At 41.7% G+C, this 27,854-nt stretch overlaps 2 protein-coding genes across 2 annotated transcripts in view; both read left to right on the forward strand.

Moving 5' to 3' along the window:
- The window catches only part of LOC137157057 (serine/threonine-protein phosphatase 4 regulatory subunit 1-like), a 43,018-nt gene extending 25,588 nt beyond the window's left edge, over positions 1–17,430 (forward strand). The window contains exons 12-20 of the mRNA XM_067554176.1: positions 1,145–1,395; positions 2,833–2,925; positions 3,663–3,848; positions 4,462–4,623; positions 5,530–5,630; positions 7,945–8,065; positions 11,660–11,794; positions 12,833–12,974; positions 14,151–17,430. Of these exons, the coding sequence (XP_067410277.1) occupies positions 1,145–1,395; positions 2,833–2,925; positions 3,663–3,848; positions 4,462–4,623; positions 5,530–5,630; positions 7,945–8,065; positions 11,660–11,794; positions 12,833–12,974; positions 14,151–14,305 (1,346 nt within the window). The 3' untranslated portion in view covers positions 14,306–17,430. The remainder of the gene's footprint in view (positions 1–1,144; positions 1,396–2,832; positions 2,926–3,662; positions 3,849–4,461; positions 4,624–5,529; positions 5,631–7,944; positions 8,066–11,659; positions 11,795–12,832; positions 12,975–14,150) is intronic.
- A 1,997-nt stretch (positions 17,431–19,427) lies between these two features.
- ANKRD60 (ankyrin repeat domain 60) lies at positions 19,428–26,044 on the forward strand. The gene is made up of 4 exons (XM_067554552.1): positions 19,428–19,665; positions 21,216–21,299; positions 23,422–23,574; positions 25,794–26,044. Exons 1-4 carry the CDS (start codon positions 19,428–19,430, stop codon positions 26,042–26,044), a joined length of 726 nt encoding a protein of 241 aa, XP_067410653.1.
- Positions 26,045–27,854: the final 1,810 nt, after the last annotated feature.

Here is a 27,854-nt window from a genome sequence, read left to right on the forward strand (position 1 = left end):
CATCTTAGTTACTTCTTGCAGGGCGACACCAACAGCCCTTCCAGTCCCAGGTGTCCCCGAATCCATCTGTACCAAGTTCTTAACTACCAGAGTCTTACTTTTTTTGCCTCTGGTTGGTCACTCCTAAAGGTGTGAAACCAGCCCCCCCTCCCCCCCCCCCCCCGCTTATCAGCTCACTTTGGTGCATATACACTCCATACTGTGTAACAACAAAGTCACAACAAGGACCTGCTGGGAGTAAAAGATTCAAAGGTGAAATAGTAAAGGAGGGCAAACCCACACAAGTTTCACAGTACATAAACATGAAGATGCAACTTCTGGCTTTTACACTTCTTTATTAGGTAAAGTTCCTTTTCTATTAAAAGTTACCAATTGCCTTTAAACTGCAAGGAGATCCAGTTTCACAGACAGTCTCCGGCTCCTACCTAGAGGCTGGCTCTCAGTTTCTGGTTGAAGGCCTCTGTTTCAAGCTTCCTTTCTAAAAGTGCTCCCCTCCTCTCCTCCCTTCCCCATGTTAAATTGTTTTAAGGATAGTGAAATAGGGCATTATCCATTTTTCCTTGCCATCGGAGATTATCAGAGATCTGTCCAGAGGATGGAAACAGATACTTGTATGCTTCTGCTGGAAATGGTAATATTGCCTCTAAGTCTATGTTCATAGCTTATCTGAAAAGTTTTGCTGAAATTAATTCTAGAGCTTCTTTTGCAGAGAGAAATATTTCCCCTCCTATTTCTATGCGTTTCATATGCGGGGGGGCTTTTGTTTTTAAATATCTCAGTATAAGTAATCGTAGTATTAATGCTCTTTAAAGTAAAACACAGAAAGGAAACTAAGGACTTGTATACACTGTGCTGATGAAGCGTACTAGACGGATGTGTTATGTAGAGCGCTGTAATGTGTTGTGTTCTAGCTGTCCTGTGTAGCGCAAGATGGTGTGCTCTAAAAGGTCCCTGGTTCACGTGGATGTAGTCCCAGTTTACACAGGGCTATGTTAACGTGAACTAATTACCTTTTAGAGCACGTCATCAGGAGCTACACAGGGCAGTTAGAGTGCAGCCCCTTTGTGCTCTTTACAAGTCACATCCCTCTGGTGCACTTTGCCAAGCTGTGTAAATGTGCCCCAAATCCCTTCACTCAATACAGCTCAGGTTCAAGTATTGTCTGCTGCGCTCAGAGCTGCTCAGTTTGATTCCATCAGTGATTATGAGACCAGATGCACAGAAGAGAGCCATGGCAAACTTCAGCATGAATTGTCCACTTTTGAAGCCAGCCATGCCGCAGTGGAAAAGAACACTTTGTCCTCTTCCTCATCCCGAGATGATGTGACTGACCAATCCACGACCAGTATACTGAAAAGCCCAGTAAGTATATGCTCATCTTCTGTGGATAGTCAGGTAAGCTCTTAAGGTCAGGGACAATGTCTACCTATGTTAACACTGGTGATTGGGGGCCCGAGACATTACTGTAATATAATTATTATATGCCACTCTATAATATAAACAAAAACTTTTTCCAGGAGTTTATTTATATTAAGGTTCAGATGAGCCAGGAAATAGTAAGCTTTGTTAAGGGGCCTTACAGGATCTTCATAGGAAACAAACATAGAAAAATCCTCTCTGTTTCTGAAGCAAATATAAGTCATTTGTCCCCACAATGGACTAAATCAACCAGTGACAATACACACACTTCCTGCTTGGCATTTTATAATACTTTTAATGTGTGTGTAGGATAACTAAAAAAAACTTTTTCATGGTGCTTGTAATTTTGTCTTTATGATGAAGCTAATCATAGGAAGATACTAAAACCCTTCTTATCACCTAAAATAACATGTTCAGTGCTACCATGAGTTTTGTAACTACAACTTGATGTTAGCCTGTAATTCCTCCACAATACATGAGTAAGTATTTTAACCCCCAGGTCTTTATTAGGAATTCACAAGGGGGTGTTCTTCATAAATTGACATATTGAACTTGGATTACAGATTACCAGAACAGCTTCTTCACTGGTCTGTGGAAAAATAAAAGCAATATCTTGATGGAAGTACAAGAGAATTAGAGTTTCCGGGAGTGTACTCCAAAATTTAATAAAACTGTATCAGTGTATTGTTTTTTCTGAAGCAGATATTGAGGTGCTTTGTCAATGTCTGTTAAATTTGCAGAGAGAGCAGAACCTTTAGAGTATAAATAAGAAACTACCTTTCAGTACCTGAACGATGTTGGGTTCATTGCAATTAACGTTAGCAATTGATAAGATACCTTTTTAAAGTATTGAAAATATTCTTCGTCAGTTGCCCAGTCTGAACATGGTTCTGAATTCACACAGCGTGAGCATGAAGATGGAGGAGTTATTTCAATGTTGACCTTTTTACTGAAATCAAAATATTCTGGCTAATGTCCCATGGACATTTTAACTATCATAAAATATGGCTAAAGAAAGCCCTTCAGGGTAAAACATGTTTTTTTGCCCTAATGGGTCAATAACTAGATATGCAGTGTCTGTTAATCATAATTACTGTTCTTAAACTCTCCTGCTATTTGTGAAATGAAAACTGATCCTTTCTTGATTAAGACATTGCATAGAATCCTTTTTTTTTGTCGGTGATTCTCACATGGCCACATTCTGCTTCCATTACTCACAGAAGTAATAGTCTTGAATTGTCTACTTATTTGAGTAGAAGAACATGATTTGGCTCTCAAAAACCTGCTCTGTATCTGAATTGTGTTGCTCTTCAGTGTAATACTTTGAGATACCCTAAACAGTAGTTCTGTAGTTGTACAGTAGTAGAACATAAAACTAATTATTTTAATAATAAATTCCACATCCTTTTACAGGAGTCAGAGGAACAACGCAATGGGTCCATTGAATTTTTAAAGAAAGATCAACATCATAATCCACCCGTTGAAGATGATAAATCAAAATTACAGGTGATTTAAAATATAATTCATGATGATTTACCCTCAACTCCATGGCATTTCTTTGTCTGTAATATGATTACTTGTAACACGTCATCCAATAAATTCAAAAATTTCAGAAAAAGTTCTAGGCATTAATGAGCAGAACCCTACTGATTTTGATAAAAATTAATGGAAATCCAGGCTTTTCCTTTTCCAGTGTGTAGATTTGGTGCTGCAAACAGAAGAATCTCTCTCTTGTGCCCACAGTTGCTGCCTACACATCTCAGGCAACAGCTTAATATGCTACTTTCACTGGGTGTACAGATTGGCCTACAAGCAACAAAGTGTTTTCATTTTTAAATTGCCAGAGAAGTTTGTATGAACAGTGAGGAACTGCACTGGAAAATCTAGCTGTTAGATCTAGCTGTATAAAATAACTTGATGCAGCATCCGAAATTATATTATTCAATGAAGGTTGAAGTTTGACTTTATTGCTATCTTCCTGATTTGATACAAAATGTTGGTAATGTAACATGGACCGTTGCCTACTGCTCTGTCCAAGCCGGATGACAAGCCATCCAGGCAGTGACTTGTGCTGTAGTTTGTTGTGCTAGCCTGACTTAGTGTGTGAGGTGTTCTTAACATGCAACCCTTGTTCATCTACCATCTGGTTGGAGGCAAGAGAGTAGGGCAGATGTCTTTCCATACTGATACCTTCTTCTTTGTTTAATGTATTAATGTTAATAATTTATTATCTTTGCCTTTAGGATATCATACCTCAACCTTTATTAGACCAGTACTTGTCAATGACTGACCCAGCTCGAGCCCAGACTGTTGATACCGAAATAGCAAAACACTGTGCATATAGTCTCCCAGGGGTGGCCTTAACTCTGGGGAGGCAGAACTGGCACTGTTTGAAAGATACATATGAGACGTTGGCCGCAGATGTACAGGTAAAACTGCATTTTCAAATAAGCTTTCAGAATTACAAGCAAATTATACAAATATAGGCAAACTATGCTGTAGTTTACAAGAAATAATATCTAAAATTATTGATGGGTAAAATTTTATGATACATCTGGAATGTTGTGCCAGATACACTTTTTTTTTATTTAAGAAAGGAGACTTTATAAATGACACATGCTATGCATTACCTGGCTTTTGTGCAACATATTCTGCTTTTTCTGTCCCTACCCTTCAAAAAATAAGTGTGCTTCTATTTAGGCCATGTCTACTCTGGAGAGGTTACAGCTGTGCCACTGTAAGATCGCTCATGTAGCCGTCCTGTGCTGACAGGAGAGAGGTCTTCCATCGGCATAGTAAAACCACCTCCACGAGTGGTGGTAACTGCCGACAGAAGTAGTTCTCCTGCCAACGTAGTGCTGTCCACATCGGTGCTTCTGCCAGTGTAACTAAAGTTCCTCGGGGGGGGTGGTGTTTTTGTTCACATCACTGAATGACATAATGTTATACTGACAAAAAATGGTAGTGTAGACCAGCCTTTAAGAGTTGTTCAAGAATGTCCACAGTGCTTAATCTAGGTTAGTTTTTCTTAACTATTGACAGTGGAAGGTCCGTCGGACGCTAGCTTTCTCCATACACGAGTTGGCTGTTATTCTGGGGGATCAGTTAACAGCAGCTGATCTGGTACCAATCTTCAATGGATTCTTAAAAGATCTGGATGAAGTGCGCATTGGAGTTCTTAAACATCTCTATGACTTTCTTAAGGTAGGAGATTATGTAGTTGTTTATATTTTGTTTTAATATTCTTAAGCACACGGATTTCTTAAGCACATTTTTCATGCAGCAATTGCCTGAAAAGCTTTTTCTGGATTTAAATATATAATTTGGGGGTTTTTTTTTTTGGGGGGGGGGGGGGTTGGATTTTTTGCAGAAAACTTAAGTTTTTAATTAAAGATCTTTCACTTTCCCTTTTGAATTTCAAACTGATTTTGTTTGCTTGCTTTTGTAAACTGTAATAGGGGAATTGGTGTTCAGAGCAATCTAATCCCTAGCAAATAGGCCTTTGATTAACTGAGAAATGAAAAAAGGTATCAGGTCATCAAGTCCATCCTCAGTGCCCATTGTGAGATTGACCCTGTGTGGTGGTGATGGGGTTTTTTTTTTGTTTTTTTTTTTAAATGTTTTGCTCAGTCTTGTTTAAAAGATCTCCAGAGATGGGACTTCCCACAGTTCCCTTGGAAAAGTAATGTGTTGTGCATTCAAGTGAGGGCAGGCCTGAACTTATGCTACCCATTGACCTTAGTCGACAGAAAAAAAATGTGATCAGAATAAAGTGTTTAAGGATGTGTATGAATATGCCTAATTTGTTCATGCATGATAAGAGTAATTGTACACACAGATGTGCCTAAGTAGCCCTTTGCATATGCAGCTAACCCATAACTTTCAGAATCTGGGCTTTAGTTTTCTGGAGGAAAAGAAGACCCTGTGAACTGCTAGAAAGACCTCTTAAAAGCAGGAAAAAGCAAACAAACAGGAGTGACAGGGAGTAAAGAATAGAAGAATAACCCAGAGAGACATGAAGAGTGTTTTATAAAGCTTCAAAATAGTTTTGAACTGTTGTATTAATTAGTTGTATTTACTAATCAGTTGTTTGTGGAACATTTCCTGTAGTTGCTTCACGCAGACAAAAGGCGCGAATACCTTTATCAACTTCAAGAATTTGTCGTGACTGATAACAGCAGGAATTGGAGGTTTCGTTATGAGCTGGCAGAGTAAGTAAAACTTGTTAGTGTGTGGTTCCATGTCTTTTAATGGCAATGTTCACAATTTTAACACACCCTAAATGTGAGTACAGTAAGTGAGGCAGTAGCTTTGCATATAAAGGAACATGGAGACTTTTTTTTAGGTTTAAAATTTGAACTACATTAGGACCAGCAGATCTAGTACAATACCAATATATTGTCCCACCAATGGGCCTTAGCCCGATGTTAAGGGATTATCTGTTAGGTGAGGGGATAGATCAGTATCCATTGTCATTCACCTCTGCTAAGGCAGCCAGCCAAATGTGCCAGTTATAATGATGATTTATGATGTGGACTCTGTCCATTAGGAACTGTACTGGGACAACCAACTTATTTCATGTAGGTCCATATCTTGCTGAACTGTGTTCTGACAGCATTTCTCATTGTTGGCACATACTAAGGTTAATCAACTGCTTGGGAGTCATGACTACGAGTGGGGAGGTCATTTTACATCTGTGTATAGCATTGGTAGACATTTTAGAGTAGTGCATAAAGTCTAGTGTCCACAATTTAAAAAGGATGCTGAAAATTAGAGTGGGTGCAGAAAAGAGCCACAAAAGTGATTCAAAGGCTGAAGAAAATGCATTACAGTGAGAGATTTAGAGTTCAATCTGTTTTACTTTATGAAAACGAAGATTGGGAGGTGACTTGACCACAGTGTAAAAGTATCTTCACAAGGAGAAAACACCGGATACTAAACGAGCCTTTAATCAAGTGGAGAAAGCCGTAGTAAGAACATGTCCCTGGATGCTGAAGCTAACCAAATTCAAATGAGAAATAATGCACACTTTTAACAGTGAAGGCGACTAACAATTGCAGCAAGCTACCAAGGCAAGTGGTGGATTTTTCCCTCTCTTGATGCCTTCGAGTCAAGGCTGGATGCACTACTGGAAGATATTATTTATTAATCGTACTTAGTGTGGCAGGACCAGCCACAAATGGTTCCTTTTGTGATAGGCCTGTACAAATAGAGTAGCAGGTGGAGTCAAATGCAGGTTATTGGGCTTGATACAGAAATAACTGAATAAAACTATGCACAGTTTTGTACAGGAGGTCAGACTAGATTGTCAAATGGTCCCTTCTAGCCTTAAAATTTAGGAAACTCTGGCAGATTATATTAATGATCATTCAGTTAGTTGTATGTCATCAGCAATAGCCAACGACAGGTCTGATCCTATTTATCATCTGTCAGTAAATATCCTATTTATCATCTGTCAGTAAATATTTATTTATTACTGTTGTTTTTTCCATTGTACAATTAGTTGATTTATTCTGATGTTTTCATACAAGTGGGAGTGGAATGGGGATGGAGTAGATTCTGGTAATGGTTCTAGTAATGGTGACTTGTTTCAGTATAACTTTTGGATCTAAGCGGCTAGCCTGTAGATAGACACATTCCTTGATTGATGTTTCTAGCTACCTAAGACTCTTTTTTCAGAAAGCATTTTAATCTATATAACTAAAATACTTCACTTCACAGTAATCTTAATTCAGTATACTCTGTTTGGGCTGTTGAGATTTTAACCCCCATGCCATGCTAGTTTAATATTATCCTTTTAATATAAACCCAGTGAGGAAAACAGCAATGAATGTTGTGTGCATTCCCTGACATCTAGTGGGAGAACTTATAACTTTAGTATGATTTTTTTTTTTTTGGTGTCACTGACAGAACTTCACCAACTGCTTGTTGTTCCTATGGCTATGACATGTTATGTGTAGTTTCCCAAAGATGATGCAGTTTAAGTAGGAGATCTTTACATCTTTACTACAGTAATTCAAATATTTCTTACCTTAGCTTCCTAAGAGTGTGTGTGGTTGTGTTCTGAAGTTAGGAAGAAATTTTCCATCACAGCATAAAAATTTCAAAATTCCTCAACATTTTCATCTCATAATAAACAACTTTAAAGTATTAGTGAGGAAGGGATGAGCGGAAAGAAAGATAAGGAATTTGTGAATCCCTAAGTAACTTACTTTTGGAGTTGCTGATAATTCCCTTATGCACATGCAATTTATGTGAAGTCTCATCACTGTAGCTGCATTTTCATGTATTTAGCTTGATTAAAATATAATAGTTCTGAAACATGCACTTCATGTATAAATTTTAGTCTGGCTGGGAAACTAAACAGAAGAACAAAATCCAAAACCTTTGCATCATACAAAAGAATTGTTCTCCCAGATTTTCAACAACTTTGTTCATGAAACCAAAGTTATCTTCCCCATCTTGAGCAGGAAGGCCATAAAGAAAGAGATGAATGTTTTGACTCAAAGATGCCTTGTGTTTCAGACAGCTGATCCTGATATTAGAACTCTACAACCCCAATGATGTGTATGACTACTTAAGGCACATTGCATTAACTCTCTGCTCGGATAAGGTATCAGAAGTCAGGTGGATCTCCTTCAAACTGGTAGGGGATTTGACTTTCTTTCCAAACAATTTATGAAAATGGTATTTAATAGCAGCACACTTACTTGAAAAGCACATTGAAATTATATACAAACAATAGGTATTATGAACACAAATATGTTTCAACTAGACCTGATCAAAAAATGAAGACAATTTTTATGAAATATTGTGAAGTTGTTTTCCAGAGGGTGCTTTTTTTTTTTTTTTTTTTTTTTTTTTAAATTTGAGTTGTCAAAAAATGGCTACAGGGAGGGGGGGGGGAAAGTTGAAAGGAAGGGGATGGGAGGGGGAAAGAAATCCCAAAGTGATAAATGAAAGTTTCAAAAAACTGTGTTTGAACATTTTTATTTAAACTTTTAAAAAAAAAATTTGTAAATAAATAAATAAGGAATAAATAAATAAATAAGGAAAACCTAATTTGTAAATAAATTGTAAATAAATAAATAAAACCTAATTTGTAAATAAATAAATAAGGAATAAATAAATAAATAAGGAAAACCTAATTTTTTGTAAGTAAAGCTAATTTGTATGTACAGAATGAAGGGAATCAATACAAAATTAAATCCTTACTATTTACTATGCTCTCCTGTGCTGTAGCTTTGATAGTACAGAACGCTGTACATCTTGTGATAAAGTATTAGACTGCACATGGAAAATGTGGCTGCTTTGTGGGGAATGCTGGACTCTGAATTTCTTTCCTTTCTCTCTTTGTGTCACAATGTTAATGGCCATTTTCTTTGTGAATGATCTGCATATTGAGGAACTCCTTTAGCTTCCTCAAACTAAGATTCTTCTTCGAACGCTTGCTCGTGTCGATTCCAAGCAGATGTGCGTGTGCACATGTTTTTCCCCCAACGGTACCCGCTGGGTCAGTGCAGGTGCTCCCTGGAGTGGCGCCTCCATGGCTCTGTATATAGGGGCCTGCTGATCCACTGCCTCTCCATTCCCTTCTTACTGCCCGTGACCAAAGAAGTCCTTGGTGCAGAGGAAGCTTCGGCACCACCACTCACTGGTGGCAAAGACTGTTCAGCACCAGTCCCATTCACCAGGGCCCTCTAAGAAGCACAGAAGGGCAGACAAGGGGCGCTCTCCTTCGGTGCGGGCCATGGATGAGGGCGCTGGCCCACTGCACCCATAGGCGTCTTCGGCGTAAGGGTCCCCAGGATCGGCAGCTCCGCAGCGAGCACCTATGAGCCTGGTGAGCCCAGGTTCCCCAGTGAGGGAGAGCGAGGTGGAAGAACTGGACCTCTCCTCTACGCCGGATATATTTGAGGCGGTGCAGGACTTGATTGCCATGATGGCACAGCAGTCCCCCGTCTCGGGAATGAAGGTGCCAGATCAGACCCCCAGCACTGCTAGCCATGGCGCGGTCTAGATGCAAGCCTCCCATGATGCAGCACAGGTCGCCTTCGCTTAGGCATCAGTCACCATCTCCTAGGCACCGATCACTGTGATCCCTGCACCAATTGCCCCGTGACACCGTTCACCTTCTCTGCGGCACCGATCAGACTCTTCGCGCTGGTCAGCCATGTCTTGGCACCGATCGCCCTCGCCTCGGCGCCACTCAAAGGCTGCAGCTACTTCAGCACCACCGTGATCCTTGCGGTCAGAGTCCAAGTCATCGGACGCAGAGGCAGGAAGAGGTTCTCCTCCAATGCAGGTGTTGCTGCCTCTAGTACTGGACTACCGATTGCACCTAAAGCAGTCCGGTTTGGTGGTTGCATCTGTAAAAGTGCACTTAGCGGCTATCTCCGCCTTCTACCTGGGAGAAAGGGAATATTCTATGTTTGCCAATCCTATAGTGTCCCATTTCCTCAAAGGCTTAGAAAGACTTTTCCCTCCAGTACGTCGTCCAGTTCTGGCATGGGACCTTAACCTGGTGCTCAATAAGTTGATGGGCCTCCTTTTGAGCCCCTAGCTTCATCTTCTCTATTGTATCTTTTGTGGAAGGTAGCCTTCCTTGTCACGATCACCTTGGCAAGGAGGGTGTCTGAACTCAAGGCATTGGCCTCAGAGACCCGTATACAGTATTTCATGAGGATGAGGTGCGGCTGCGTTCACACCCAGCTTTCCTGCCCAAGGTGGTCTCTTAATTTCATGCTAGTTAGGAGATTTTCTTGCCAGTGTTCTTTCCAAAGCCGCATGCCAACAACAGGGAACACTCCTTGGATGTCAGATGGGCGCTGGCTTTTTACATAGAGAGAACTAAACCCTTTCGTAAATCGAATCAGCTCTTCATTGCTGTAGATGAAAGGACTTCCAGTGTCCTCTCAGAGGATTTCATCCTGGATTACCTCATGTATAAGGGCGTGTTACGAGCTAGACAAGGTGCCAGCTCCAGTTCTCATGGCACACTCCATGAGAGCTCAGGCCTCGTCAGCGGCGTTCCTGGCCCACATCCCCACACAGGAGATCTGTGGGGCTGCAACCTGGTCTTCTATACACACATTTACTTCTCATTATGCCATTACCCAGCATGCCAGGGACGGTGAGGCATTTGGTAGAGCAGTGCTCCAGTCGGCAGTCTCGTGAGCTCCGACCCCTCCTCCTTTGGTCTGCTTGGAAGTCACCTGCTTGGAATCGGCATGAACAAGCACTTGAAGAAAAAACAGTTACTTACCTTTTGTAGCTGTTGCTCTTCGAGATGCGTTGCTCATGCCCATTCCAAGACCCACCTGCCTACCCCTCTTTTCGGAGCTGATCGGAAAGAGGGAACTGGAGAGATGGCGGGTCGGTGGTCCCCTATATACAGCGCCATGGAGGCGCCACGCCAGGGGGGCGCCTGCACCAACCTGACAGGTACTGCTGGGGTAAACCCTTCCGATGACTGTGCACACGGTGCACGCACATCTGCTTGGAATGGACATGAGCAACCCATCTCGAAGAACAACAATTACAGAAGGTAAGTAACCGTTTTTTCTCATACGTGAGCATAACTATTCAGGAGATAGCAGCACAGTTCTCTTGAATTTAAACATTTGTTGAGGAGAGTTGAACTGCTGATGTATTTCTAATGATCTCTTTGAGCCCATTTTGTGGCAGACCTTTCCTGTTAAATATATATGCCTTCTATGGAAAAGGGCATACTAGTAATCTGATACATGAAAAATTAGATGAATGATCTTACTGTTCACTGCTGTTTCCTACAAGTTGGTTTTATGTTGTAATATAGTTTTGTTTAATACTATTTAGTCAGTAGCGAACTTTTCTACATGCTGGCACCCTAGACACAGGATCTTCTCTTTGCTACTCTGCTCCCCTACAGAAGGTCTTCTTTTATTGGCAAGGATGTCACTGAGAACACCCCAAAATGCTATTGTATACAGCATTTCTTTTAAAAAACAGTGTTTGAGTGAGACCATACCGAAGTAGATAGTTGGGTCAGTAAAGCAGTTTAAAAATGGTCTCTTCTCTCCTTGACCTTTGCTTTTCAGAGCTGTGCTATCTACATAAAGCTTTTGTAAAAACAAACACTATATTTTAATGATAAATTCTGCCGAGATTTTGGCATTCCTAGGTAATATTCTTCAAGTAAAGTGATGTCATTTAAATGCTAGTATTCACAATCTAAATCTCCCCTCTGATCTTCTCACAGGTTGTGGCAATACTACAGAAGTTCTATGCAAATAATGCAAATGCATTGGGATTAAATTTCATTAATGAACTTGTAGCGAAGTTCCGTCATTGTCCCAAGTGGATTGGAAGACAAGCTTTTGCCTTCATTTGTCAGGTTAGATTGCCTTTTTACATGTTGGAGTGTATCAACAAATAACTGAGAAAATTCATAATGCTATCAGGAATGGATTTCAGAATTGATAAAGTGATATAGAGCCATTCACTTCTAGAATATTTCAGAACTATCCCAAATCAATCATTATTGAAAGTCGTTATCTTCTCAGGGTGGGTCAGTGGCTTGTGTGAACTGACGTGTCCAGATCACATGAGCAAACCTCAGAAGTAGCACCCTCCCTTGTCAGCACTTTTGTCAACAAAGCCAAATATAGATTAAACTGAAAACAAGCTGTGTTTCATAAAACCCACCTAGAGGGCTGGCAGGAGCATATTGCCCTGCTGTGACAGGGACTATACGTGTGCTCTTTGAATTAGTGGCGGTTGCCAGGTGCCCAGAGTTGGTGGAGAACGGGTATGTCTCTAAAGTGACTAAACTTGTTTGCTACAGAGAGGAAGACGAGGGAAAGTGGTCATTGACTGTCCTGCTCTTCGGTTTGGCAGTCAGTACTAGTCCCTGAAAAGGCATGCATCTTTTGCTTTTGGCCAGGGAAACGATTCACCCTTGTAATTAGTTGTAAGGTAGTGGGAAGATGAGAGGCAAAGTCAAGATGGTAACAATTACCAGAATAAAGGTTAAAAGAAAGTCCACTGACTTCATTAAGCCAACTTCAAATTAATCCTGACATCCTAAATTCATATATAGCCAGGGTAGAAGGACCAAATGCTACTTATCCTTGGTTGGGTCAGTCAGATACTTTGACTGTGATGTCCTTCCAGAAACTTGCAGGGGAAGGAATGGCCATTAAAATAAAAAAGTGTATATAAATAACCTCCCACTTGTTGTAAATGTAAATTTCGGCTGCTTATATGTAACAATATTTGAGAGTTAGGAATACATCTGAAATAGTCAGCATAGCTTTTCCCAGACAACTAACCTTTTTAAATACAAGCTGAACTTGAGACAAGTTGGAAAGGAATGGGAGATGCACTGATTTTTCCCCTTGCTTTATCTTACGTTTTGCTCTTACCTCCACAGGCCATAGTAGAAGAAGAATGTATGCCTGTTGACCATTTTGTTGAACACTTACTTCCCAGTCTTTTAAGTCTTGCTTCTGATCCTGTGCCAAACGTAAGGGTTTTGCTAGCCAAAGCTCTAAGACAAACACTGTTGGAGAAAGGTATGCTAAACTAATTCCTTTGATGTAAGAACTAATTTTATCATTCATTCCATCATTTCTATAACAGTGCTGATTTTCACAAATTGGCTTGCTCATCTGATAAAAGGAATGTTCAGATTTACTGTATAATGAAGACAGAAACCAGTACACTATACTTTTGGGATCATGCATTTAAATTCAATCTGTGCAGTGCTCAATATCAGTTTGCAAAAAGAATACAGGCTTGTTTTTCCTTTCAGAAAGATTTTTTTTTCTATGCTAGCATTAAAGGGCCACTATATATTCTCTGTAGCTTTTCACCCTTTTGTGGCTGACGTACATAATACAACAGATGTGATATTCTATTCAGTAGAGGGCAGTTGTATGCTTATTTATAGTGGGAAGTCACATAGCATGGTATATAAATTGCTTAATGCTCAGAGGAGACATCAGTAAATTGCACGTTCATAGAGGAGATGCTTATAAGACATGCAGAAGTTCAAAATAAATGAAGTAATTCTAATTGGATGTTTAAAAGGTTCTGATCAAACTCCATTTGCTATATTCATCACACTATTTGTTCTCTAGAACTGAGAAATGGTTTACAGCCTTATTTGCAAATATGGCCACTCATATGCATCTTCCTATATTCGTATTTCTCAAAACATCCAGGCCACCTCTGATGTATCTCTTTTATAAAGGGAGATGCACAGGAGTCTCCCTTCCCCACTCCCCAGCAGTATCAGGTATCTCAGAGGAGTATTTTGATAGTACTTTTATAAAAATTAACATGGCAGCCTGCCAATTTTCCTTTCTTGCTGGTACATTTCCACTTGGGGGGCCGGCAAAAGCAAAGAACCATGTATAGAAATATTGAGTATTCAACACGTAGCTCTTTGCCAAGTCCTAAGTGAAAGAAATTAAGAAAGAAAAACAGTCTTCTTTCTCAACTTTCCTGGGCTTGCTTTAGCTTCCCCAGGGAGGCTAGCCTCCAAGTTAGACACACTGCTCTGGATGAAGGAAGATGCTAACACTAATCCCACCATGCACTGTAACTTTTAAATTAAAAAAAAAAAAAAAGCAAAGCTTCATTCTCTCTTCTGGCAAAGGGTAAGAATATTTTTGTGATGTGTTTGAAGTGTACAGTACAGCATGGCTTTGATTAAAACTGTTTTTCCCCTCCCCCCCTTGTTCTAGCTTATTTTAAAAGTATTGGCAACCCTCATCTAGAAGCTGTGGAAGAGACTATTCTAGCTTTACAGTCTGACAGAGACCAAGATGTGTCTTTTTTTGCCACTGTAAAACCAAAACTGAATAATATGGACATGACTTCCCTTGAAAAACAAAATTAAACTGTTCCTCTACGACAAACTACGAATATCCGAATGGTGACACACTTCATGTTCTTGGAAGAATATGGAACCAAGCAATTTTATTGCCTCTCTCGTCTGAGAGAAAAGGGCTTGTTGAAAATGCCATCATGCTCAGTCAATGACCACTTTTATATCTACAGCTGTGCATCAGATGGGATGACTACACTCAGACTTTTATTCTTTTCCTTGTAAACATGGGTTGTAACGCATCTCTGCAAAAGGTCCAGTATTGTATATATCCTTTTATGAAGTTACACACGTGCAGCGTTTCTGTATCATTTGTTACAGTAATATATTCTAAATACTGTATTTAAAAAGAATTCCAGTAATAAAATGGTTTGCTAGAAACCCCTCGAAGCTTGTAAGCTTAAAAATCTGAAATTAGTAAGCTTAAGTATAGATGCTTTCCCCATTTTATTGTGGTTTTTATGTTGTTTATAGTATTGCATTTGATTACTTTTACCTGAAAAAAATGTATATATGTGAATAGCTCCTGAAACTTGGCAAAAGAATTCAAAAACTTTTAATCCCACATCAGTGAGAATCCTAAAAAACATGTTACGTTATACAACAGTTAGCTTGTTAAAACTAAAGCATGGCTTACTTCTACTTTTAAATACATGTGATGTTTTTAAAATCGGAGGGCTTGACTTTGTGTATATTGTAGCAGTTTTTATTACTGTCTTTTATAAACTGTATTATAAGTTTTGTTTTGTTTTTCCCCTCACTTCCTGCTGTTAATCCTTGGTCTCCATTTCTCACTGCTAGAACTGATGGGTATGTAATATACATGGACTGTTAAATCCCCAAACTGGAAATTGCTAATTCTGTCCTAGCAAAGTTGATTTCATTCAAGGAACTCAAAGGTCACAGATTACATGAATTCTCCTCAATAGGATGTTAATCTCTATAAATGCTCTGCAAAGTGTGTAAGTAGGGGTGCATGTGTATGGCAGTGGATCACATACATACACACACACCTGTGACTTGAAAAACACTGTATCTGGTTCAGTGTTCAGATCCTCAGGAATCTGTCTCTGTACTGTAATGAGAGAGAGAGAGGTTCTTATGCTGTGGTTTCTGTACATTTCCATATAGCGCAGAGTGCAGGTTTCCAGAGTACAAAAGTTGATCTATTTTACTTTACAAATTCTGTTTATAGTATTGTTGCTGTTGTCGTCGTTCTTTGGATTGGATGTAAACAAAAATGAAATGGGGGAAAAACTAAGATTACATTAATTTGACAGGCTATTGGGGTCTTCTCATATTTAAACAGGAACTTTGGTGTTTAAAAAAAAAAAAAAAAAAAGTAGAATGAAATTCTCTTCATTAAACCTGGTAATTTTGCAAATTAGTCACTTAATCTACAAAACTGATTCTCTTTGTTGGGTTCTGCTTATTTTAGCTCTGCCTTCCCCTTGTACAAAGGCTTGAATTAACATAGAGCCATATTGAAGTCAATGGACTTTGAATCAGAGCTACAACCTTGGCCGAAAGCAAGTGTTTTATATACTACATTATGGGGAAATGCATCTCATTTAATGGAAAAGTAAACTACTGTGTTCAACGTTTGCCTAATGAGAGAATAGTTCCTTCCACCTCATTTCATCCTTGTAATATAAAGTAGTTGTACCATCTGGAAGTTAAAAATACTACTCTTTTTAAACTGGATTGTCAGCCTCATAGCAAGTACCTTTCCCAGTCTGATTCCTGTATTGTTTTTGGAGGGTTTAATTTTATATAAATATATACCAAACTAGTTTTGCATTATACTGTATAGTATTTGTAATAAATTGTTTGCTTGCAAGACCATAAGATGCTTTTAGAAACTATAGGTGAAAATATATTGTTGCTGTTTCAGAAAACATTTAAACTCTGTAAATTCCACAAATTCTACCATTAATTTTTTATAATTTAAAACAAATGCCTCTTCAATGCAAACCAATTTTTTATGACTGCAATTTCTCAGCAAAAAAAATGCAAGTTAATTTTTTTGTAGTTTTAGTATCTTTTTCTAATTCTAGTATTTTTTAAACGGTTCAAATTTTCTAAAATTGTTCAGACCGGGTTTTATTTTTGTTGACTATTAAAAGGTGGTTAAATTTCTCAGCACTGATCATAACTTTTTTTAAGTGTACATAGATATGTTTTAAATGTATTATATATAAACTGTTACTTTGAAAATTAACACAATCCAGCTTTCTGTTTCCATAATCGTCTTAAATAGTTAACCTTGTCCTGCAATAACTTACTGGAAAACAAAAACTTCTATGTGTTGTAGAAAGTTGGGATAACTTTTCATATGGGATTCTTAGAATCACTTATAAGCCACTAGCTAAGGTCACTAAACGTCGAAAACAAAATTTTGTGTTAAATGTTTTTTTTTGGCACCTTTCTAACTCCAGAAATTCACGTCCAATTTTAATGTGATTTTTTTTTTTTTTTAAATAGAGCTTTTAAAAATTTGTTAAAACTCTATAGTTGCATGCAGTAGAGGGGACAACATAGATCTTCCTTTAAATTCCAACAATATGCAGTTCTATTAAACTGGCTCACTTTTTCCAAGGTGTGCATTTTCTTTTCATTTTATACTGGAAATATGACTTCAGCATGATTAAAGACTGCACTTTACTGCTCACACTAGACAAATTGTTGCAATGAAGATTAAAGCTATGTATTCACATGTAATTCTCTGGGCTGTTTAAATTATGCAAAAACTGTATTTTAAAGCCAGATAGAGCAAAGTGAGGTAGTCAATCCACTTTCACAAAAGCAGCAAGAATATCACTCTAAAACACTTTTGGCTAAGGGACATGAGAATAACGTTAGCGGTGCAATATTGCTTGGATGCTGTTGAAAATTATCAGGCACTTGGATTACAAAGCATGTTAGTTATGTTGCTTAGAATTCGAACTCACTGAATCCGCTATATATGCACACTTGGCAACTAACAGGATACTGCCCTAGTGGCAGTTGTTGTTGTTTGTAAACAGTGTTGTTTAGAGCCCAAATAAGTGGAGACACTCTGGAAGTGCCACTGATTTGCCAGAATATAGAATCTATGTAGCTTTCTATTGTATTTATCTCAATAAATCCCATGACTGTTTTATGAAATGTCTGTGTGGTAATTGATGCATGTCATAAATAGCATATGCAACTTGTTTTCTTCACCTGTTTAAAATACACGTACAGTACTAGGGGTTATAAAGCAGTAATGATATGGTTAAAAAAATAAACCAAAATAGCTACAGATGAACAAGGAAAACAGGAATATAAAATACCCTAGTGCAGCGTGACAGAGTTCATGTTGCTGTGGGAGTCTTAATATTGGAATGTCCTCATTTTTCTGTGCTTGATTTCTTAATGTTGCCTCAGTGCTAAATTTTCCATATAAGAGAATAGGAGACAAGGTGAGAAGTGGGGGAGGGTGTCAAAAGGTCCGCTCACCGCTAGGGGCAGCTTCTCCTGGCCCACCTGGAGGTTAGCTCCTTCCAGGTGCCGCCCCTTCTTCTGATGGTCTCTCCACCCGGCTTCTTCTTTCACACCCTGTGGCCCCTCTTGCTCCACGAACTGCAGCTTCCGCTTTGTGACTTGGCTGGCCATGCCACTGCATGTTTCCACCTTCCGGGGTATTAAAGCTTTCCTCACTGCCAGTCTCAGGCAGTCTTCCTATTCACAGCCCCCATGGCGCCGCTTCCTCCATGGCTGACAGGGGAACCTGGGCCTGACCTCTACTTGGGATTCCAGCTCAGGGACCCTCCTAATCAGCAGCCAACATCTCTTCCCTCCTTTCCCTGAGCCCTTTCCTATCTTTCTGGCACCCTCCCCCCCAGTTTGCCAGCCCAAACTCCCTCCTCCCAGGGAGTAACTGGAGGCTACTGGTCTTTATAGTCCCAAACATGCCTCCCTCCTTCCAGGGAGTGACTGCAGACTACTCCCCTGCAGTCCCCTAGCTGCTCTCAGCTACTGGAATTGATAGAGGCCTCTCTCGTTCTCATCCACCTGAGCCTCATCTGATTAATCTCTGCTTCCTGGCTCCTCCTCCAGGTGCAGTTTGGGGTGGACACCTCATCAAAGGGAGGATGCTGCTTATTAGTTGTCACCCATCTCCATGCTGCGGTGCCTCTCAAAGTCTGTCATCCTTTCTCTTCTTTTCCACCTACCCTAGATCCCTGTGCCTACCCATAAATGAGTTGTGAAGAGCTCCCTGCTTCTGCACAGCTATTATTTACCTCTCCTGACCCAACCTCCTCTCTGCACTCCTTCCCCAGCTCTTCCTGGGGTAGCCAAGGTCCCCTTTGTCCTCTCTCAGGTTCCTTATCTAATGTGCTCCTATGCCCAGTCTCAGGGTCTCCCTGTGTCTATTCCCCACTCCTGTCTTCATCAAAGAGCAGCTCTTCTCCCCCGCTCCTGCCTCAGATTTCTTTCCGTAATCACATAATTCACCCCATCCTCTACCTGTTTTCTATGAAGGAGGAAAAGAAGCTGCTGTTGGTGAGGAGACTGCTGGCTGGAACTCCTCAACTGTCTCCATTCCTGCCCTTCAAGGTTCCTGCCTTGGTTGCCCTCTGAGCCATGAGAAGGGAAGGACCCCAGTCCTGCAGAGCAGAGACTTAGATACAGCCTTCACCCTGCTCCCCAGTGAGCATCCTCATACAGCAAGAGGGAAAAGAGTTGGCTGAGTTACTGCTCCCAGCAGGTTCCCTGTCTCCCTCCCTAGCTGCCCTCTAGCTGACGAAAAGCTGTTGTCACCCTGGGGGTTAGTTGGGGGTGGGGAGAGACTGAGCAGACAGATCATCCTTTAATCACACTTGTGGGGTGATCTGATGGCAAATGTGTTCAGAGAAGCTGTGATGACACACCCATGCCACTGTGATTGCAACCTGACATCACACGTAAGCTGCCTCCTTAGCTATTGTGTCAGATGTATGGTGTATGTATGAGCAGCATCATTCATGCTGCCCAGGTACATTATGACATGGTTGTGCTGCCCAGGTAATGTCACCTGGAGGCTGTTCAATAGCAATGGCCCATTGGCAAGGGAATCTCTGCAGAAGGGCCTGGCCATGCCCAGGTAGACCCCCGACCCGTAGGTGGTACTATGTTTGGGTTCAACCCCTGCTCCAAGAGGGGAAAGACCCATGAAGTGGGTCTGGGGGGCGGCAGCAGCAACTTGCCCCACCGGCTCTTCAGCATCAAACTCCACCTGCCTGAAACTAGTGAGACCTTCCAGCTGCCTGGCTGCTCCAACACCTTGACTGTGTGGAAGCTGAAGCACCATCTGGAGCTGCTGACTGGTATCCCCCTGCATTTCCAGCGCCTTCAGTACCTGGATGAAGGTGGGGGCTTCTAGCCTCCTGGGGGTCTCCAGCCCGGGTTTCCTTACCGCATCTGGGGTCCCCAGAATCTGCTTTAAGGTCAGGGCCACACCTGCCGGGGCATTAGTACCTGGATGAAGATCTGAGACCTACTTTCCTTCTTCCCACCCCATGCCTGGAACCCATCTCCTGCTCCAACCCTTAGCATTCACTCCCCCAGCCCTCGGATACCCAGCAAGGCTTGAAAATCCCACTCCCCCTTGGCTGCTTGGGAGCTTTCCCTGGGGGTGTGAGGGCTGAGCTTTCCATTAGATGTTAATTGCATAATGCTTAAGGCTATGGTGAAAGCTTTCCCATGTGAAGGTGGAGTGCAAACTGAAGCAGTGCCCTCTTGAACCTGCAGATAGGCAGCTCAGAGCTTTGCCAGGCTGCAGCACAGTGAAACTAACACGATTTCTGGTCAGTTTTCCTGCCGCTGTTTAGAACCCTATTTGAAGCAGTGACATATGCCTGGTGTTATTTTGCTGGAGAACTTCATATTTTTGGAGCTGATGTAAATATCTGTCAGGGATCTCCTCCTCCTCAGAACCCATCTATATCTTAACACCTGTTTCAAAACAAACAGCCCTCCAACCCCAAAGGGCACTGTTTTTAGAATAAAAAACAAAGAATTGTGTACGTGCACCAGACAGACCCACACACACACTCTGCATCTATTTTGACTGTCTCTCTCTTTACCTCTTATCCTCCCCCCACCTTTCATCCTTGTTATCTTAGGCCTTGATCCTGCAATGAGCTCTGGGTTGAAACTGGGGTCTACCCCCATGGAGCTTTTTGCAGAATCACGGCTTTAGATCAGTGGTTCTCAACCTTTACAGACTACTGTATCCCTTTCAGGAGTGATTTGTCTTGCATTCCCCAAGTTTCACTTCACTTATTCTACTTGCTTACAAAATCAGACGTAAAAATACAAAAGTGCCACAGCCCACTGTTACTGAAAAATTGCTGACTTTCTCATTTTTGCCATACAATTTAAAAAGAAATCAAATGGAATATAAATATTGTACTTACATTTCAGTGTATAGTATATAGAGCAGTATAAGCAAGTCGTTGTCCGTATGAAATTTTAGTTTGTACTGACTTCGTTAGTGCTTATTATGTAGCCTGTTGCAAAACTATGCAAATATCTAGATGAGTCGATGTAGCCCCTGGAAGACCTCTGCATACCCCCATGGTTGAGAAACCACTGCTTTAGAATATAAGCGATTCCAGGCAGGGACCCTGTGTTTGTGTTGGCACAGCACTAGCACATTAGGACCTTGATTCTGGATGGGGCATCTGGTTGCTGTTGCAACCTATGTATTAAATAATAAATGAGCAAGCAGCAAAACCAGATCAATGTTATGTTTACTAGAGAAAAACTGAAGAGAGTATCAAATGGATGATATCCATCATCTAAGGGTCTCATGGCCGGGGCATCTCTTCAGTTGCGGTGCATATTCATTTCTCTCTTAATAACCCTGTTCTTTGCAAATGGTATCTTGACTTTTTTTTTCCCCCGTTCCCTCCAGTAGATCTGCCAGATGAGTCTACATTTAAGTACAATGATATTGTCCCTGGTGGAACAATTACTGTGCAGATCTGGCGACAAGATGGCTGGGGGCTTCTCGTGGCAGCTGCTGCTGAAGGAGATATTGCCAAGGTTGGTTCCATTGCTTCTGTGAAGAAGGGATGTGCTTTGTGCAGAAACTGTAAAAGAGGGATTGTTAAAAGATTCATGCACTAGATGAACATCTTCAGAGAGCGGTAAATAGTGAGAGGCTGTAAGTGGGGTCCTAGGTCAAAAGCCAATGGGGTGATCTGGAATGCCTGCTAGTGGTAAAACCCAGTGAAATGTTGACCACAGTAATACTCCAGGACTTCACTATATCTGTCCATTTCTGAGCACAGTTTATGGAGAACTGGAAATGCAAAGTTGATGATCGGTTTTGGGAAGGAGGGAAGAAGTTCAGCGGAGAAGATCTTTGATGCACTTTGTTCACGTTAGCAGCCGGCCCTCTTCATTTGTTAAGCTATGGCCTTAGTCATGGCAGACTTTTGGCACCACTAAAGTTTGACTTGTGGTATCTCCCAATTCTATTTCCTGCCCTCAGTCATAGCACTGTTTGATTCATATACCACCACATGAGAGAGTCTTTATTTCTCTCATTTCAAATGGCCACTGTTTTAAATAACTCTTCTCTTCTAACGCTTTTTATCACCATGCTTTTCCTGTGGGTAGCAATAATAATAATAATATAATTATAATTTATATAAATCCTTGGTGTTTACATAGCACTTTTCATCCATATATTTCCAAGTGCTTTAAAAAGGTGAGTAAACCTTTATTATCATAATTCTGGCTAGGGAAACTGAGGCGCACAGGATATGTGAGTTGCCCGAAGTCATGAGAGTCAATGGTAGAGCTACGTTTATAACCCATCTTATGTGGTCCTTTATCCACTGACCCCTGAGTAAGGACAGTAGGCTAAAAACTCCTCCAAAGCTCATGAAGCTTTCAAAATCAATGCAAAATCTGCATCTTCTTCACAACTCCTGGGAGTTCCATCGGTCTGCAGCCATACCATCTTGAGCTGTGATCTTTGATTAGCTAAGTAGGCTTTGGCTGGGTCAGTTCTGAGATGAGAGATCTCTATGGAACACATGGCCTGCAATCATTCAGAAGATGGCATTCTTCTCTCTAGAATTAGTACTCAACCAGGGCCTGAATTAAAGGGTATCGTGCTGAAAACCCCAGGTCCTGACCAGCTGTGGTCATGAAAAATCCAATGGCTTGTTAGAAGGGCTATTTAACTCAGTGGTCTTGGCTAAATTTCAACTTGACTAATTACATTCTGCTCATCTATATTTCCCCAACTGCTTGACATGGATACTGAGGTGTTCTTCATTTCCTTTTCTCAGCTGTTGTGTAATGCTGCAATGCACTGGTAAGCAGCTGCTCTGTTTCAACCCAGAGGTGGCTGTATTTCACTGTTAGGTAAAGTGAAATAGTTTATAGTGTGTATGTCAGTTTGAAGGCCTGATTCTACATTCCCTGTGCACCCAAAATTCCTACTGATCCTGTATGGGGTGGACAGGCAACATATGAGTGGGCCATAAATGCTATGGTGTTTTTTGAGATGAAACATGCAGTCTATTTTATGTATTATAATTTTAGCTGGTCAAAAAAATTTCTATTAAAATTGTTTTTCAACCAAAAATTGGGTTTTCAGCTAACTGACCCTGTGACTGCCATGATACATTACTTCCCTTCACCGTGAGGGATGATGATGGTGCATCATGGGAGATGTAGTCTGACCAGGGAGCACAGCCAATTGAGGAGAATGGGATCATGAGGCATCTAAACTACAACTTCCATGAGGCACCATGACTGCATTTCAGAATCGAAATATTGGAGCTTCTGATTTTTCACCAAAAAACTCTATTTTTTTCTGTGGAGATGGGTGGGAAGGGAAACCTTTTCTGATTGTCTGTAAGTATAATTTTACCTACCAGAAGAAATAAAGACCCAAAGTTTCTTCTAGACCTTGTTGGGTTTTTTTTCTGGTTCCAATGCACAGCCAGCTGCCTAGCCAAGGGTCACTTTAAGTTTAGAATGTAAGACCCTGTAGTTTGAGTCTTTAAAGATATCTATATATCTTTAGTATTCAAATTGATTGAATAATCAGTCAGTATTTGTGTGATGTTTTCATTTATTTTGCCAGCTAATAAGTTTAGGAGTTACAAAGGGCTCCACGTTCAGCACTCCAAATTCACAGTTACTGGGACCAGAACAGAAAAAGGAATGGATTGCACATCGAGCATTCGTAGCATTGTATATTGCCAGCCACAGAGGCCACATTGCAGCGGTACAATTTCTCCTACAAAATGGTAATACTCATCAGTTTTTAAGAGGGCATTATGATGACCTAGACTGATTTCCTGCAAAAGGCATGGCTAGAATTTTACTCAGGGATTCCTGAATCAAGCCCATTGACTTGTTACCCACTTTAGTTCAAGCACGTTTTGAAAGACATTCAGTTTTGATAGAGTATCCACCCCAACGCTTGGTAAGATGTTCCTATATTTAATTACCCTCAGTGTTAAAAATGGGTTTCTCATTTCCAATTTGAATTTTTCTGAGCTTCCAGCCAATGGATTTTATTATTTGTCTTACCATAGCACTTCGGGGCCTGTAGTCACTTTGAGCGGCTGGTGGCTTCACCGGGAAGGGGACAAAAAGCTCCCAGAATTATCCGTTTAAGCCCTGTCTTCAGAGCTTGCTTGGCCACAAACAAAAGCAAACCCACTAAAAACGTTAGGCAATAGCCCCTCCACCATCCAGATTTCCCCTGCTGTCAGCCAGCCTGGAGGAGAGAGAGACCCTTCCCTTTAGACTCACCTTCCCCTGACTGTTACACTCTGCTTGGAGCAGCCATGTGAGCAGCTGGGCTTTGTTCACACTTTGTAGCACCTTAACATTGTTATACTCGTTTGCTTAAAATCTGGTATTCCCTCTCCCCCCTAATTTTCCTTGGTGAACCTGCCAATAGAGACCAAAGAAGTGATTTGGTTTTTATCCTCTAACCTATATATAACCTAACCCTATGAAAATTGACATTGAAAATAAGACTGTCCCTGCCTGGGGCACCCAGGGCAGCCCTCTGTGATGCTGTGGAAGATGCTGCAACCATGCTGGATGGTTGCTCTCTTTGTGATGGGCTCCCTGCAGTCCTCCTAAGATGAACTTTGCTGACTCAGAGGCTGTTGACTGGCACCTCAAGACTGGTTAGCTGTATGGTTTGTTTTTTTCCTTTCTAAACCTAACCTTGCTTGTCTTGCCCATGCGCAATCAATGCATGGAAAATAACTCACTCAGCCACGTGCTGGGAAAAGCCAGATGTTTCGTCTCAGGTTGTTTCAACAGTGGGTAAAAGCCGGGCCAGTCAAACATGCGGTTTTTTGGGTTTTTTTTGTATCTTTTCATTATGACACAAGGAGCCTGATCCGAAGCGCATTGAAAAAATGGGATCCTTTCTATTGGCCTCGCTGGGCTTTGGACCAGGCTGTCCGGCAGCACGATGAACATTTCTACTTCAACTGCCAGTGTGCGCTGTGATCCAACCCCTCCACTTGCCCCTCAGTACTGCATGGGTTGTACTCCATCACTGTTTTGTGTCTCGTCAGGCGATCTCCATCCTTAGCAGCTGTGCTCAGATCCCAAAGTCTGTTGCTTTAAACCTCGATAAATACTTAACCTCACCGTTGACATCAGGCTAGGAACTACATGTCCTGCAGAGTGCAGAGATTTGTGCCTACAATTAAACATTTGCTTTACACCTTTAACTACCCGGAATCTTATAAATATTACATTGATTCTGCTGGGAAAATGGGGTTCTTCACATTAGAGACACATTAATACAGTTTAACCTTGAGTATTAAGAGCTCAAGAGCGTCCCCTGCGGTTTTCTATTTAATGCATTATACTTGGTATAACCTGGCCTCAGCTGTACCTATTCAGGCTGTAATTCCATCAAGAGGTTGTGGTGATCCCATAGGACATACGAGCACAGCATGAGTGGTTTACTCATGTCACCCACATCCCCCAAATGGAAGGACATTGCTTTATCAGCACTCACACTTCTTACTGATGAGTTGCTAAGGAGTGAGGAAAAGGATCCCACCTTATCCAGCAATGCTCTTCCAGTCCAAGGTTCTCACTCCCAACCGTGATTAAGATGGCTGTTCCCTTCCTGATTATCATCCTCATCCCTGTTTGATCAGCCACCAGCAGCTCCAGCAAAAATTCTGATGAACCGATGATTCCTCATGTGCCCCACCAGAGGCACTGAGACAAGGCAGACTCTGGGGCCCTGAACAGGAAATGTGTACCAATTCTTAGACACCAGGCTACACTCAGCTAAGGCTGACAGCGCGTTTTGGCCTGTAGATATTTGTAAGTTTAAAGAAGTGTGATTTACAAGATCCTTCCTGAAGGAGGATTTAATTTTGCCCCGGGTGGGACTTTCACCTTCTCTGAATATATCGGAGAAAGTGCAATCTCCTCTTCTGGATCTCTGGGTTCTGAGTGTGTGTCGTGTTCTCTGAAGGTGCGGATTTGCATTCTAAAACACCGCTGGGGAGGACGGCTCTTCACGCTGCCACCGTCATGGGCCGATGCGACTGCATTGATCTGCTCCTTAGCTGGGGCGCACAAACTCTTGACCCAGACAACGAGGGACAAACAGCCGTGAGCCTCGCCCGCCTCTGGGGCCAGAAGCAGAGCGAACGGAGACTGTTCCATTTCCAGTGGCAGCAGAGAGCAACTGGCACTGCGCCACCCCTCACCTCACCAAGTTAGAGCTTGCATCGGAAGTTGGATTCCAAGACACAGAGATCTCAGCCACATGCTAAAGTGCCTATGGGCTAATTTATTTAGTGCTGGCCAATTTCAGGGGACAGCCAGTAATTCTCCCAGAAACCCACACTTGGGGGGGGGGGGGGGGGAATCTGTGTGGTTCAAGTACTAAATGAGCTCTTGTGTTGGTGATGCTGCAGCCCTGATGACAGCAGAGCTTCCAGACATGCTCTTAATGTGTCACATAGCCATTTAATGAATACACTTAGTAGTGAGAGCTTGGACCTGCCTGTGAACTCTCCTTGGAATGCTCATTGTTGGTGTAATTTTCTGATCGTTAGCTCTTGGCTGTGACACTGGTGTCTAGTGGGTTGATCAGGGGACTAGGAATTAGGCCTACTCGGTTTTTAACCCTGTTCTGCTGCAGACTTGCCATATGATGTCTGGCAGGTCACTTACATCTTGCTTTATTCAAACATGGGGGTTCTATTCCCGTGACTGTATGTAAATGCATGCAAGTGGCTAGTTCTGGTCACTGGCAGGTGCAATCAGGATAATGGTGCTAGGAAGTTAGGCAGGCCACTGGGGCCTCAGCTTTGTAAACAATTAGGCCTTGAGGAGGGTGGGTTTTCAAAAGCCCCTAAGGGAATGACGCACCCAGCTCCCATTGACTTTCAAGAGGAGCTGGACACCTAACACGGATGCATTAAAAAAACCGCACTTTAATTTTTTGGGGTCACATTTTCAAGTTACCATCACCCACTATCGGGGCCAGATCTTCATAGAGGTCTGCTCCCATTTAGGCACCTAAATCAGGGGCAGATTTTCAAAAGTGCTCATCCCCTAGCAGTTCCCATTGAAAATCTGCCCTTCAGTGTCACAAAGGAGCGCCAGTACCTAGCAGCTCCCAGTTAGGCACCAGAAGTGGTTCTTGATGAGAGCTGAGAGCTTCTGAAAATCTGGCCCCCTGCCTGTTTGCCTGCTAGGCTTTATGCCTACCCATGATGCTGTATAAACAGTAACAAAGCGATTCATTCTCGTTCCTTGTGTCCAACCAATGTTTTCTTAATTTGCTAAAGAGTAAGTACAAAAATATCCAGCGTTATACCTGAGTGGATTTCTGAGTCAGCATGTAGGTGTTTTTATGCAGAGATGAAATGAGCGTATCCAAAATGTGATGGACAGTGGTGGACTGTCATTCCTCTCAAAGCAACATATGAATCAGGAACATCTGTAAACACCAGTGCTTGTGCAGGGCTAGTATCCTCTGTGGGAGGGATTGTGGCTATAGAGTTAGTCTGAGTTGACTCCAGAGTTTGTACTCAGCTCTGCCATGGATTTTACTGCATGTCCTTGGCAAGTTTTTTGGCGTGGGATCCATGAAGGGACTTGGATGTTGCAACTCTAAGCATCATGGGCGCTTAACTTTTAGGCACCCGGAAAATCACAGGAACAACCCTGTGATCCACAAAGCTGAGTAAGGTGCCTTGGTTCTCTGTACCAGGAATAGGGAACCCTCTGCTACAGGGGCATCCTTTCTCTGGCCCAGTGACTGTTCACTGTGGATAAATACTAAACTTCCCTGGGTCCAGTCCCCCTACCCCAATCACACGTTCATTATTTATCCACAGTGGAACAGCTTCCAGAGGAGAAATTGATGGAGCGCCACATCTGAACATCCCATAGCTCAGTTATTAGAGCACCCTCCTGAGGGGTGATAGACCCTTGTTCACATCCTGCCAGAAGGGATGGTTTGAACCTGGATCTCCCACATCCCAGGTGAGTGCTCTAACCACTGGGCTAGCAGTTTCCA

This window comes from Emydura macquarii, unplaced genomic scaffold, assembly GCF_026122565.2.
Source record: "Emydura macquarii macquarii isolate MOO-44397 ecotype Brisbane River unplaced genomic scaffold, CSIRO-AGI_Emac_v2 contig_1483, whole genome shotgun sequence".
Lineage (NCBI taxonomy): Eukaryota > Metazoa > Chordata > Testudines > Chelidae > Emydura > Emydura macquarii.

Coding starts and splice junctions, on each gene's coding strand:
- ANKRD60 (XM_067554552.1), top strand. CDS start 19,428: ATGTTTGGGTTCAACCCCTGCTCCAAGAGGGGAAAGACCCATGAAGTG. Junction 21,300..23,421: donor GCAGATCTGGCGACAAGATG/GCTGGGGGCTTC, acceptor TAATAAGTTTAG/GAGTTACAAAGGGCTCCACG. Junction 23,575..25,793: donor ACAATTTCTCCTACAAAATG/GTAATACTCATC, acceptor TGTTCTCTGAAG/GTGCGGATTTGCATTCTAAA.